This window comes from Erigeron canadensis, chromosome 5 (genome assembly GCF_010389155.1).
Source record: "Erigeron canadensis isolate Cc75 chromosome 5, C_canadensis_v1, whole genome shotgun sequence".
Classification (NCBI taxonomy): Eukaryota; Viridiplantae; Streptophyta; class Magnoliopsida; order Asterales; family Asteraceae; genus Erigeron; species Erigeron canadensis.
Genome location: NC_057765.1, coordinates 30,340,632 through 30,353,671, shown reverse-complemented (window position 1 = coordinate 30,353,671; position 13,040 = coordinate 30,340,632). Strand labels below are relative to the sequence as shown.

The window sequence follows — 13,040 nt, the reverse complement described above, 5'->3', positions numbered from 1 at the left end:
GTCAAGATGGGGGGCGGACAGCAGGTAATCACACACTTCTTGTTAACTCTTTGAGCAGAACCTTATCAGTTCTGGAAAGCAATGGTGATTCTGTTTTGATATATTTGGAAACAAGATAATAAGGAAACATATTGTTCCAATTTCCAAATACACAAATACAAAGCATATAGTATTATTTTATTTTATTGCTTTGACAATCGGTTTCAAATAAATATATTCATTTATTATAATCTATAATATAACTAAAAGATAAAAGAGGGGGTTGGGGGTACACTTGGCACCCCTAATCCATCTCCTTGAGTCTAATTCTTCCTCCTTATTAATCATATAATTTTTTTAATATTAATCTAAATTAATTTACACTTTTTGGTTTTCCATCACCAATTTACACTTTAACCCCAATCTAAAACAATTAATTTACACATTTTAGTTTTTCATCACCAATTTACACTTTAACCCAATTTAAAATAATTAACTTACACTTTTTGATTTTCCATCACCAATTTACACTTTAACCTAATTTATATTTAATTATACTTTTATATATATAGTTTACATTTTTAGAATATAAGAAACTGTAAATTTTTTATTTAACTAAAGTTGAAAAAAAAAGGTAAACTGAAATCAATATTTATATGGAGTTAATTTTCGTATGTTTCTTCGTTGGGCGGATAATTTTTGGAGTATTTTGACCGATGGAGTGGCTATTCAGCTAGCAAATTTTCAAGTTGATTTCGGTATATCTATTTAATATATTTGAAATCCAATTTTTTTAGCTTTGATTAATATATTTTGAGATTACCCGTCCATTGGACAGGCCTGACCACTAGTATCAAATATGTAGCAATGACTCATGTAAACTATGTAATACCTAGGGATCGATTGTGACAAAGACAAAAAACCTAAACCCTGTTAGACTAATATAAATACGGTTTATGTATTTGTCCATATGCATATTTGAGAATTAAAGTTAATAATGGAGGGGAGATCAAACCAAGCTCCAGCAATCGGCATTGACCTTGGAACGACGTACTCGTGTGTCACGGTTTGGAAGCATGGCCGGATTGAAATCATACCAAATGATATGGGCAGCAAAACAACGCCTTCTTGTGTTGCTTTTTCTTGACGGAGAACGTGTCATTGGAGATGCTGCGAAGAACCAAGTGGCCATGAACCCGGCCAGAACCATATTGGGTTAGCCAACTTATTTTATCATCCATTGAGTAATCTTAACATCCATTAGAAGTATATGTACTACTATGTAAGAAAAAATCTTAAGTTTATTTAGATTGTAGAACTCGGGGCAGGTTCAAAGTTAAGCCCTAAAAAAAGCCTTTTTGGGGCGCTAACTCTTAATTAAAAGGGAAAAGGCCTCTCAAAAAAGCATTTTAGGCATATAAAAAACGGTATATGGGGTGACCCATGTTTTGACACGTATTGAGTAGGGTATGGGAAAACTTATAGTCCAAATTTTAAATCAAACCGGCATATCATGTTTCAACATATACCAAGCGATCAAGTATGTTTCAACTTATTCGTCGGTCGGTTTGGTATGTTTGATGGTTTCAAGTTTTTTTTTTTTTAAATCTTTCCTTTATTTCTATATAAATTTGTATATATTTATCTTGGTTTGTATTAAGAAGAGACAACAAACCACTTGACATTAGAACACTTATATCCCATAGGGTTGATTTAGAACCAGAAGCTATAAAAATTCTTAAGTTGTGATTTTTAGATGTTTATAAAGATTTTAAATTTAATTTGTAACGAAGGATATTTTTTGTATTTTTTTAGTGTTGTAATTGGGTTAGTTCTCAATTTCTCATTGTTTCATGTATTTTTTTTCTTTCAAAAAAGTGGGTTCAGTCTCTATCTATTAATATATTTATATAACTCAAGACGATATTCGAGTTGTGAAAGTCCGGTCTCGTCCAGTACGGTTTTCACGGTTTTTTCTTTGCTCAAACCGTAATCGGCCAAAATAACTCAGTTTACTCAAAACTTAAACCACCGGACAAAACTTTTAACAACTCAATCTGTCCAAACCAGCCCAAATACACAGGTTTGGGCAGTTTGAACAATTCTATCGAAACCCGTACACAACAATCTAAAAAATATATATATATATATAATCATTTTGTGTTCTTGCATGGTTGTTGGCTTACCTAATTATAAATGCATTATTTCAGATGCTAAGAGGTTGATTGGAAGGAGATATGATGATTCAATAGTACAGGCTGACATGAAACTATGGCCATTTAAGGTCATACAAGGCCCTGATCACAGGCCGAAGATTGTTGTCTCTTATAAAGGTGAAGATAAGGAATTTTCGGCTGAGGAAATCTCATCAATGATTCTGGGAAAGATAAAAGAAACGGTTGAAAAGTACCTTGGAAAAGCTGTGAAAGATGCCGTGGTAACAGTCCCGGCTTATTTTAATGATTCACAACGTCAAGCAACAAAGGATGCAGGCACGATTGCAGGACTAAATATTATTCGTATGATTAGTGAGCCGACAGCAGCTGCAGTAGCCTATGGTATGGACAACAAGGCTGATATTACTCACGAGATGAATGTACTCATCTTTGATCTTGGTGGTGGTACTTTTGATGTTTCTTTACTTACCATTGCGGAAAGAGGTAGTATTGAAGTGCGCGCTGTTGCTGGTGACACTCATTTGGGAGGTAAGAATTTTGATGACCGCATGGTGAGCCATTGTGTTCAAGAATTGAAGAGAAGAACGGGTAACGACTTGACTGGGAACCCGAAAGCATTGGGGAGACTGAGACTCGCTTGTGAGAAAGCAAAAAGGATGCTTTCATCTACTTCCGTGACATCAATTGATGTTGATTGCTTGCATGACGGGATTGATTTTTCAATGAAATTTACTCGAGCTAAATTTGAAGATTTAAACATGGGTTCATTCAGCAAATGCATTGAGACTGTGGAAAGTTGTTTGAATGATGCACATATTGATAAATCAAGCGTGGATGAAACACATGTTGCGAGACTTTTTTGATGGGAAATAGCTATGCAACAGTGTGAAACCTGATGAGGCCGTTGCTTATGGTGCAGCCATTTTGGCTGCAAGTTTAAGTGGTAACGGTAAAATAACTGTTGGAGATTTGATGCTATTCGACGTCACTCCTTTGTCACTTGGGGTAGAGACGATTGGAGAAGTAATGAATGTTGTGATCCCACGAAACACTCCAATACCTACAAGGAAGGCAGAAGTTTATTTAACTGATAGTGACAACCAAACTTTCATAGATATCAAGGTGTATCAAGGTGAAAGAGCCAAATCTACCGACAACCACTTCTTGGGGATGCTCAGAATTTCTGGCATACCATCTGCTCCAAGAAGAGTCGAAAGAGTTGAAGAATGCTTTGAAATAGATGTCAATGGGATCCTCACTGTCACCGCTAAGATTTTATCCACTGGTAAAACAGAGAAACTTATAATTACCGATAACAAGGGAAGACTCTCCAATACAGAGATTGAAAAGATGATGAAGGATGCCAAGCAGCACAAACGTGAGGATGAAGAGTACAAGAAAAAAGCAGCTGCATACAACGAGTTAGAGTATTGCTTCTACGACATCAAGAACAAGATTAGTGACTATAATATCAAGAAGAGGGTCCAACCCACAAGCTTGGAGAAAATGGAGAAAGCCATTGCTGATACAACAGAGTGGCTTGAGGACAATCAAGATGCACCTGTTGAAGAGCTTCATCGCATGAAGGCATTTCTAGAGTTTGCTTGCATGATGCCGCCTATCTAGTTGTCACATTATAGTCGTTAAGCTTTCATATTTTATGAGTCTTTGTATTCAATTATTTATCTTGTTTCATTTCTGAAACATGAAAGGTGTTATACAAAGTGTTTATGTATTATGCTTGATGTTGAAATGGTTACATTATATGCACAATCTGGCTAAGAACAATGTTGAATATATAAACTAAATATTAGTCTAAGGGTCAAATATTGTAAATAAGATGTTAGTATAAGGTGCAATTGTGAACAAGTGTATAAGTCTATATGGGCCACAACAAAAGAAACGATGGTGTTGTTTCTTAGCAACGGGCATGGACACAAAAACAGAGCAACACCTCTGTTGTACCAAGCGACACACCGATTGAAGAAGAGACATCTTTGTCTGAAGCATCATGTCGATTGGGAGAAAACCGCCATAATAGACTAGTATATATATGTATTTAGGAGTCAGTTTTTATTCATTCGTTTTGAACAACAAACTTGTATACACTGAATTGATTACATAATATATATTTGTTTGTTCAATTCGTTTCATCACATACTCCGATTATCTAACAGCTAACCAACATAAACAATAACGAAGAAATATGAGTCTAGTGGGGTTTTTCTTTGATGCCTACTCGATCAGTTAGAATGTAGCGGTCCCGATTAAGACTTCCTGCTACCCTCGCTGATAAGAGATGTACATTTTTTAGTTCTGGTTGATTTATTTTTGTTTACAGAATAGAAGCAAGGTGAGAAGACTTTTTCTTTCTTAGATACAAATTCTTTAACTATGATTTTGTAAAAGAAAACGATATTTAATGACGTATAAAGTATTGCCTAGAATATGTATTGGGTGCCTTTAGACACAAACTTATTTTAGATACGGGATTATTAAAGATTTAAGGTTAAAACTTTAGATATTTAAGCCCATTTTGCTCCCATGTATATCAAGGGCATTGGGTAACACCACCAGGTCAACGGTCAACCCCACCAGGGTATTAGCGGCGACATCGCCGCTAATAGTGGGACCCCCGACAAACTGAAACACTGCCTGACAGACCATGTCAGTCGAATGCCACGTCATCACTATTAGCGGCGACTTCGCCGCAAATAGTGGTGACGTGGCATTCGGCTGACATCTCGGGAATGGTTATTGAATGGATCAACACTGGACACGGGATTTACGATAGTGATAGAGTAGTATGTCGTTTAAAAAAATTATTATTACAAAGTAATAAAAGTTAAATTCACCTCACATAAATTAAGTACATCAAACATTTTTGAAATATTTGTCTCTTTCGAAAGTCATGTTAATCTAATATATTATATAAAAATAACCTAAGTGAAAAAATACCGTAGTAAAAAAAATGTAATAAATGATTGGGATTTGGAGAATTTTGCCTAACTTAGTTTTTCAATACGTGGATTTATATATAAATTTGATTTATTAGTCTTTTATAATTATACAAAAATGTGTATGATAACTCGTGAATTATTTTTGTCATTGAAACTTGAAAGATTTACATATTATCATACATTTATGATATATTATAATAATTAAGAAGGGTATATTTGTAATTTACAAGTTACACTTTTTTGCTTTCCACTACTAATTTACACTTTTCAACATTAATATTTATTTAAAACGTATATATTTATTTTATTTATGGTATATTATATAATTAAGAAGAATATATTTGATAAAGATGAAATAATTAAATTTAATCTAGTGGTTATACATATAAATCTACTAAAATGTTAATATAAGTAATAATATTGTCTAATATTTATTTTCCCGCGTAATACGTGAGGAATACATATAAATCTCAAAAATGTTAATATGTGACAAATCAATATGTTGACAAACATAAATAAGAGATGTTATAATGACAAGGTATCAATCTTAACTAACTTCGGTTGAAACGGTTGAATTTGTTACTAAATATTCTGGCAAGACACCGGATTAAGAGAAAATTACGTCAAATAACTTAGGTGAATTTGCTACATAGTCTAAGTAAAAAATTGTTACAACGTGTGCTAATCCAAATAAACAAAACAAATATAATATAAAATAGGTCATCGTTTGTTGCATTGTTTTCCTAAAACTATAAATTGTCGCGATCACCACTATGTAAATATATATTTTTTAATCTTTATATATAATAAAATATAATTTTTCTAATTAATTATTAAGCAAATAAAATATTTGTTTGGAATATCTATTAATTATAAACAAAAGCATTCAGATTTTTTGGTTTCTAATTTAATATCTATTTAGATTTAGTTTTATCAACCGAAAAAGCATATGTTTAAAATCATTTATTCGGTGCATTACACCGACACATCCGACTTGATTTATAAACACGATATACAATAGATTTTTTTTTGGAGTGAAATGAAAAAGATAAAACCTTATAAAACCAAATTGAAAAATTAGTCCAATGATTAAAATTGTGTATGATTAAAATTGTATATAATGTTTATGACCATAACATAATGTTATTATACGAAATAATAACTTTTTCACCTTTTAAAACCTATTATTGTACATGAAACCTTGGATTACATTCTTTTACAATGTTAAAGCCTGGTGGCCCATTGGTAAGATTTTTAACCTTTGGAGAATTCATCCGGGTCTAAATATTTAAGCAATTTAGATATATATCTGAGAAAAGTGAATATGTAGCTATCATATAAGCAATTTAGATATATATCTCTTCACATATTAAATTTTTAATATTTGTTGTATAATGAATAAATTATTAGCTCCTTATGTATTTTTATAAGGCGATTTCGGATCATATTTTTATAATTTTTGTTATAATATTTATTTTATCAACAAATGTATACAAACATAAAAAATACAAATGATCAGATCACGCAAATCAAGATTACAAAAGGAAATCAAACTTCAGTTAAACGATGAATACAAGAGCATCGATTATAGGACTTTATATTATAGGAAGATACGATGTTGTTACTAGACCAAGATTAGGCTAGCTAACTACTGCGAGGTTATAACCTAGTCTTTTAATTCACCCTATGAATCGTGGATCAAGCTCTCTATACTACCGGCATGAATGTCACTGTGGATACTCTACTACTCTAGGGAACGTGAAGTAATTATTACTAATGCTCTTGTTATAGATTTGGATCTTAATAATACAAACGTGTAAGTAATTCTTTTGTGAAATATTATTTCTGGAATAAAATTGTGTGAACCCGACCGATGTAAAGATCACTCCCTTTGATTGCTTGGAATCTTTCCAACACACCGCAGTTGACATATAAAACAGATTACCAAGAAACAATTAAGATTAAAAATTGCTACAGATTTGTTGAATAATAAGAACATCAGACCAAAAAGGTTTAGACAATCAGGTGGTTCATGTAGTCAAGATCGATTTTGGTATAAAACTGTTTAGGGATATATTTTTTTTTTATAAATTCTATATCAATCGGTTGCATGAACATTCAGTACGTCACTCGTAATGTCTGTCACTCGTAATGTCTGACATCAAGGGATCATACCTATGAATTCTGATGATCCCATTTTGGAAGCTCTTTATTATTCAACATCCAAGCTATGACACTATAATTTCCCGACTAAAAGATGATAAATCTTCTAAAGTATTCTTGGCAAAGCGACCATAACTGGTAGCCTAGTACTCATACTAAATAGACCTTGAAACCATAATGCTAGCAAACACCCTGCTTAGGACAGCTACTAGCAAGAGGCAAGTCCACGTTCTCAACGGTCCTGAATGTTCGTTTCACCATCTTGTCAACATACAGAGTTCCCTCTAGATGATCACATTCGTGTTGTAAAATACGAGCCTGCCACCCACTAGCATTCACCTTCATGGGCTTCCCATCTCGATCCAACCCCCTAACCTCTACCTCAAGAAACCTTTCAACCAATGCTCTGTATCCATCAACACTGCAAAAATATTACCATTAATCAACCTGCCACCCACGACTTGCAACATCTAGGGAGTGATGAGCCGTTTTGAAAGTGACTATAGCATGTTTAATAAAACAGGGGATCTCAATAATCAGTATTCTTGCAAATTTAATAATTTCAATCCTAGAAACGGTTGACTGAAAGTCAGTAACTATTAGTTTAAAGAACAGACAGTCAAATTCAAATTAATTCAAAATATTACTAAATGGGGTTGAATCCACTATAGCATTAGTGTCATGAATCCATACAATCTGGCTTACATCATCCATAGTAGAGGTGCAAAATGAGTGGGTTTATAGTATAAGGTCGGGTTGACCCACAACATTTTTTATGCAATATTTTAACTATAATAATGTGTTATATATAATTACAAATACTATACATGTGAGAATAACAATACTAACTTGACATAATTTGAGAGGTTGTATGTACAAGTTACACTTTGGCTACTTCCGAGTTTTGACATGCTTTGCCCATCCCTTTTTGGACTTATGTTTTTAAGTTTAACGTTTGGCAAGTTAGAGGCAAAACAAAACCCAAATCAACTCACCCATCCGCAATTCTTTACGTTCTCAGGCCTAATTCTAAATTTCTTCTCTTACATGGAGACCATAGTCCATATACCACATTGTATACCAATTAATGTGAAAGCGTTGAATGCTAAATCAAATACGGGAATTTGAACACAAACTTTATTCATCCATTAAGGATTGATAAAACAGGGCAAGTAAACTCACCTTAAACAGCCTTCAAAAAACAATGCTGACTTGTTGCTCTTTTTTCTAAGTTTTGGGTTCAAAATAACCTACATTTCAAGAAACCGTTTACAAAACTTTCCCATTGTAAGAATCGGGACTACACACTTCTTAAAGTTTTATTCACATACCATAAGATCAAAAGGATGCCTGTCATGTGCCTTGGTCTCTTCTTCTGGTTCTTGTGCTATGTATTCTTTAGTATCCTCCACTACAATAATCTGCTCATTAAATAACTATTAGTGTCAGACAAAAATGCATATACAGAAACAAGAAACAAGAAACAATAGAGAAAACACAAGGAGTTAACGTCATCATGTCCAATTTTACATGTTACCCGTTTAAAAATATTTATAGCAAAATAAATGAAAAAAAGAAAGAAAGAAACTGACTTTTAAAGGAATACCAATTTGGGGAGCAGCAAGGCCAACCCCGGGTCGTCTTCTCATAACTTGAATCATATCATCAATTATCTTCTGGATACGCTCCGACCCGATTTCTCCAACCATGACTTCTCGGGCGGGTTCATGAAGAACCGGGTCACCGGCTTGCACAATAGATGGTAAACTCATAATTTTTTTTTTCTTTCCCAACCCATTAAACCAACCTACTTGAGTAGAATAAGAAGATGATGAAGAAGAGAAAATTCTTGGTTTTAGAATGGGCTTAATCTGAGATGTATTGATTAGGGTTTGCCTCAAGTATTCGCCGGTGAGTGGTTTTGATAGCCGTCGTATCACCTCCATCACTACCGTGTTCGTTGACTACCGTGTTCGTTGACTGAAGTGACTAGTGCAATACTTACTTTGGGCCAAATAGAGTTTTTATTCAATTGGACTTGGCATGTGCAATATACTTCATAATAAGTTCATATCGTTCAAATGTCCTATAATTACAAGATGATATTCATACATGAAAATATGAAAAGATAAAATTAGAAAAGAAATTTAGAAAAAGATAATATTGTGATTTTAAAATGACTTTTAGACTAATTTATATGTTGATTAATTATTTCACTTCAAATAGAGTATCAGTCATCTTTCCAACATATTAACAAGTAAAAGTAACTGCTTAGTGCCGTTTTTCTTGGGTTTTGAGCCCAATACCTTGACGGTATATGGGGGAGGTTAAGATGTAGGCAGACCTTACCTCTACCTAAGTAGAGAGGCTGCTTCCAGTTTCCACCTAAATGGTAGAAAAGGCCCTCCAACCTTTGCATGGGATGAGGATGGAACCTATGACCTCTGTTTACCACTGATCCAACCATGCTGCTTCAACATACTAACAAGTGTTTTAACAAAATAAACCAACATTGAACTCATTTTATTTTAAACTGAACAAATTGAAACTTAATTTGTTTCACGTTACATTGTCGTTGTCATTTATATTAATTTAAAATCACATTATGTTAATTAAAAAAACATTATACGAGTATTAAATTTATAAAACAATATATTTAATATACAGAGTGAGAAACAAACATTATTAGAAGAATCTGGACTCACATTAGACTATCCACATCAGTGAACCAACTCAACCCAATCTCTTATTAAAAATTAATTTCTCTCTATTCCACCTATACAACCCAACCATACTCCAATTTTCACTCACATTCCCAACCCAACCCAAACTAATAATTTCTATAACAAACAAATATTTGATAACATTATTATATATTAAAATAAAAACAACTATTTAAAAGGTAAATGAGTGTTACCTCGTCTGAAAACTGGTTCACCGGAAAAATGAGTAGAACAAAAACCGGACTAACTGGGTCGCCGGAAAACTGGATCCCCGGAGTTCGCCGGAATTCCCCAAAACTGGTTTGCCGTATATCACTGGAAAAAACGTTCCCCGCAAAACTGGTTGGCCGGAAAACTTATTCGCCGGAAAAAAGTCGCCGCTAAAACCGCGCCTGAAAATGGACTCCGGGACGCCGGAAAACGTGGGTGGTGTAAAAAGGATTGTTGATAATGAGGATGAAGGGATAGATGGCCGGATTTTGTAAATAAAAAAAGTTATTATATGGAGAAGAAAGGAAATTATGGAGGAAGAGAGGGAGTGTTCTTATGGAGAAAGAGAATGAAAAGGAAGAATAATAGGGAGAAGACGAGAGTGCGTCGTTTAAAACGATGTAACGCAGTGGGGGGCCCACTATTTGCGGCGACGTCGCCGCTAATAGTGGGGCCCATTGCACGTGATTCTGTGGCTTTGAATGTTGCAGTCTGACCTATGGGACCCACTATTTGCGGCGACGTCGCTGCTAATAGTGGGTGGTCGGGTTACGCGCTTTTGCCTGGTCGGGTTACGCGCTTCGATGTCAAGCCCATGATCCAACATTTAGTCTTTTGATTACCCGTCTAATGAATTGGGAAAGCATCCAACAATAACTCGTTGTTTCCAACTTTAACCAGCAATGGTATCCGTGCAGGGCCGTCCCTGAAGATTTAGGGCATGCTTGGTGGGGGTTTTTAGGGGTGGGGAATGGGTAATATAATGATTGATGATGCTTGTTTTAAAAAAATGTAGATAATGAATACCAAAACTGGGTAATGGGCCATTATAGAGTAAATTGGGGGGAATGGTTATGATTACCCGCTTATTTTCCCCGCCTTATATTGCTACACGTTCTCGTCTATTGTTTTTATCTCTCATCTTTATACTCCTCCTCCCTCATTATCTCTCATCTTGGGGTAGAGACAATTGGAGAAGTAATGACTGTTGTGATCCCACGAAACACTCCAGTACCTACAAGCAATGCTGGGACTTTTTTCACAAGTTATGACTACCAAACTTCCATAGATTTCAAGGTGTATCAAGGTGAAAGAGCCAGATCTATCGACAGCCATTTCTTGGGGATGTTTAGAATTTCTGGCATACCACCTGCTCCAAGAGGAGTTGCAAGAGTTGAGGTATGCAAAGAAATAGATTTTAGTGGGATCCTCACTGTCACTGCTAAGACATTATCCACTGGTAAAATAGAGAAACTTATAATTACCAATCACAAAGGAAGACTCTATACAGAGATTAAAAGGATGATAAAGGATGCTGAGCAGTACAAACGTGAGGATGAAGAGTACAAGAAAAAAGCAGCTGCATACAACGAGTTAGAGCAATGCTTATACGACATGGAGAATAAGATTAGTGACTCCAATATCAAGATGAGGGTGCAACCCACAAGCTTGAAGAAAATGGAGAAAGCCATTGCTGACACAGCTCAGTGGCTTGAGGACAATCGACATGCACCTGTTGAAGAGCTTCAGCTTATGAAGGTAATCTTAGAGTTTGCTTGCCTGCCGCTTATCTAGTAGTTGTCACATTATATTCGTCAACCTTTCAGATTTTATGAGTGTGGGTATTCAACTCTTCATCTTGGTTTGGCTTCTTGTTTTCGCTCTGGGGATTTTAGTTTGTGAAATAAGAATATAACGTGGTTACACAAAGTTTTTATGTATTATGGACTTATGGTTGATGTTAAAATGGAGTTACAATATTTGTTTTTTTAACAGCAGGCTAGCAAATTGCTGGATATAATTACATATCTATAAACGAAACAATCAAACAAAGATACTATATAATTCTAGATACTTAATTATGATATTTATACATTCAGGTTAAGGACAAACTAACCAACACAAACCATACTGCGGAAATTCGAGTCTTCTCACTACCAAAAAAAAACCCTTTAACGACTTGTTTAGCGACTAATTTGAAGCTAGATACAATATACAGTCTTGGTTTGAGATTTTTATTACAAATAACATATCAGGTTTCTCATTCATGACTTTCATCAAACAGTTGGCGTGTCATACAAATTTTTATAACTCTTAAATAAGTTTTGTAATTATGCAGACTTTTTAACTTCTCCAACTAATCGAATCCTCAAAATTCATTCTATATAACATGAATTCATTAATCTACAAATAAATTAAAAAATTAATCAAATAAATAATGTTATATATAAAAAACTAAATTATATCATAGCTCACATAATGAAGCAAATAGATAGAGATTGAAAATGCTAGTATCATGAAGTACAAAACTCACACCTTATTTATAGTCTGACACGTGTGACGGCAATACAGTGGATACACCGGAGATGATGACGGAATTTATAGGTTTTGGTGTCAGGGAACAGTGGGTGAAATTTGGGAAGAAAGTGAAAAGAGAAAAATGATACACTAGAAAAGTCATGCTAATAATTTAATCTATACTAAATTTTAAGTTTCTAACCTTTACTTTTTTTAAATATCCCCCTATCTATTTTATATTTACCTAAAACAACTATAATATCATTTCTCGTTCTTTAACACTGCATTCTTGAGTTATTTTTTTTAAAAAAAGAAAAGGGAAGAAAGTTCATCTTCTTGCATTCTTGAGTTTTTTCTTTTACAAGAAAAAAAAAAGTGTAAGAAAGGAAATTGATGGTTTTTGCATTAAAAACTTTCTGGTCATTATTGGCCTGATTTGAATGGAAAAAATTTTTCCCTATCTTTTCCTCCCCTGTCAAATTTAATCCTTTTTTTTTTTGAATAAAAACTCCAAAATACAACCTAAATCT

The 13,040-nt window shown here is 34.1% G+C and overlaps 1 protein-coding gene and 1 pseudogene across 2 annotated transcripts; one reads left to right on the top strand and one right to left on the bottom strand.

Moving 5' to 3' along the window:
- The first annotated feature begins 976 nt into the window (after positions 1–976).
- LOC122599304 lies at positions 977–11,933 on the top strand (annotated as a pseudogene).
- LOC122599305 (peptide deformylase 1A, chloroplastic-like) lies at positions 7,058–12,646 on the bottom strand. Of its 2 annotated transcripts, none has more exons than XM_043771800.1 (5): positions 12,529–12,646; positions 8,872–9,365; positions 8,611–8,700; positions 8,462–8,529; positions 7,058–7,700 (listed from the first exon to the last, which is right to left on the bottom strand). In XM_043771800.1, the coding sequence occupies exons 2-5, from the start codon at positions 9,223–9,225 to the stop codon at positions 7,460–7,462; spliced, it is 753 nt and encodes a 250-aa protein (XP_043627735.1). In that variant the 5' UTR covers positions 9,226–9,365; positions 12,529–12,646; the 3' UTR covers positions 7,058–7,459. The 2 variants fall into 2 exon arrangements, with proteins under 2 accessions (XP_043627735.1, XP_043627736.1); XM_043771801.1 differs by lacking the exon at positions 12,529–12,646 and adding an exon at positions 9,629–9,664.
- Between the last annotated feature and the right edge of the window lie 394 nt (positions 12,647–13,040).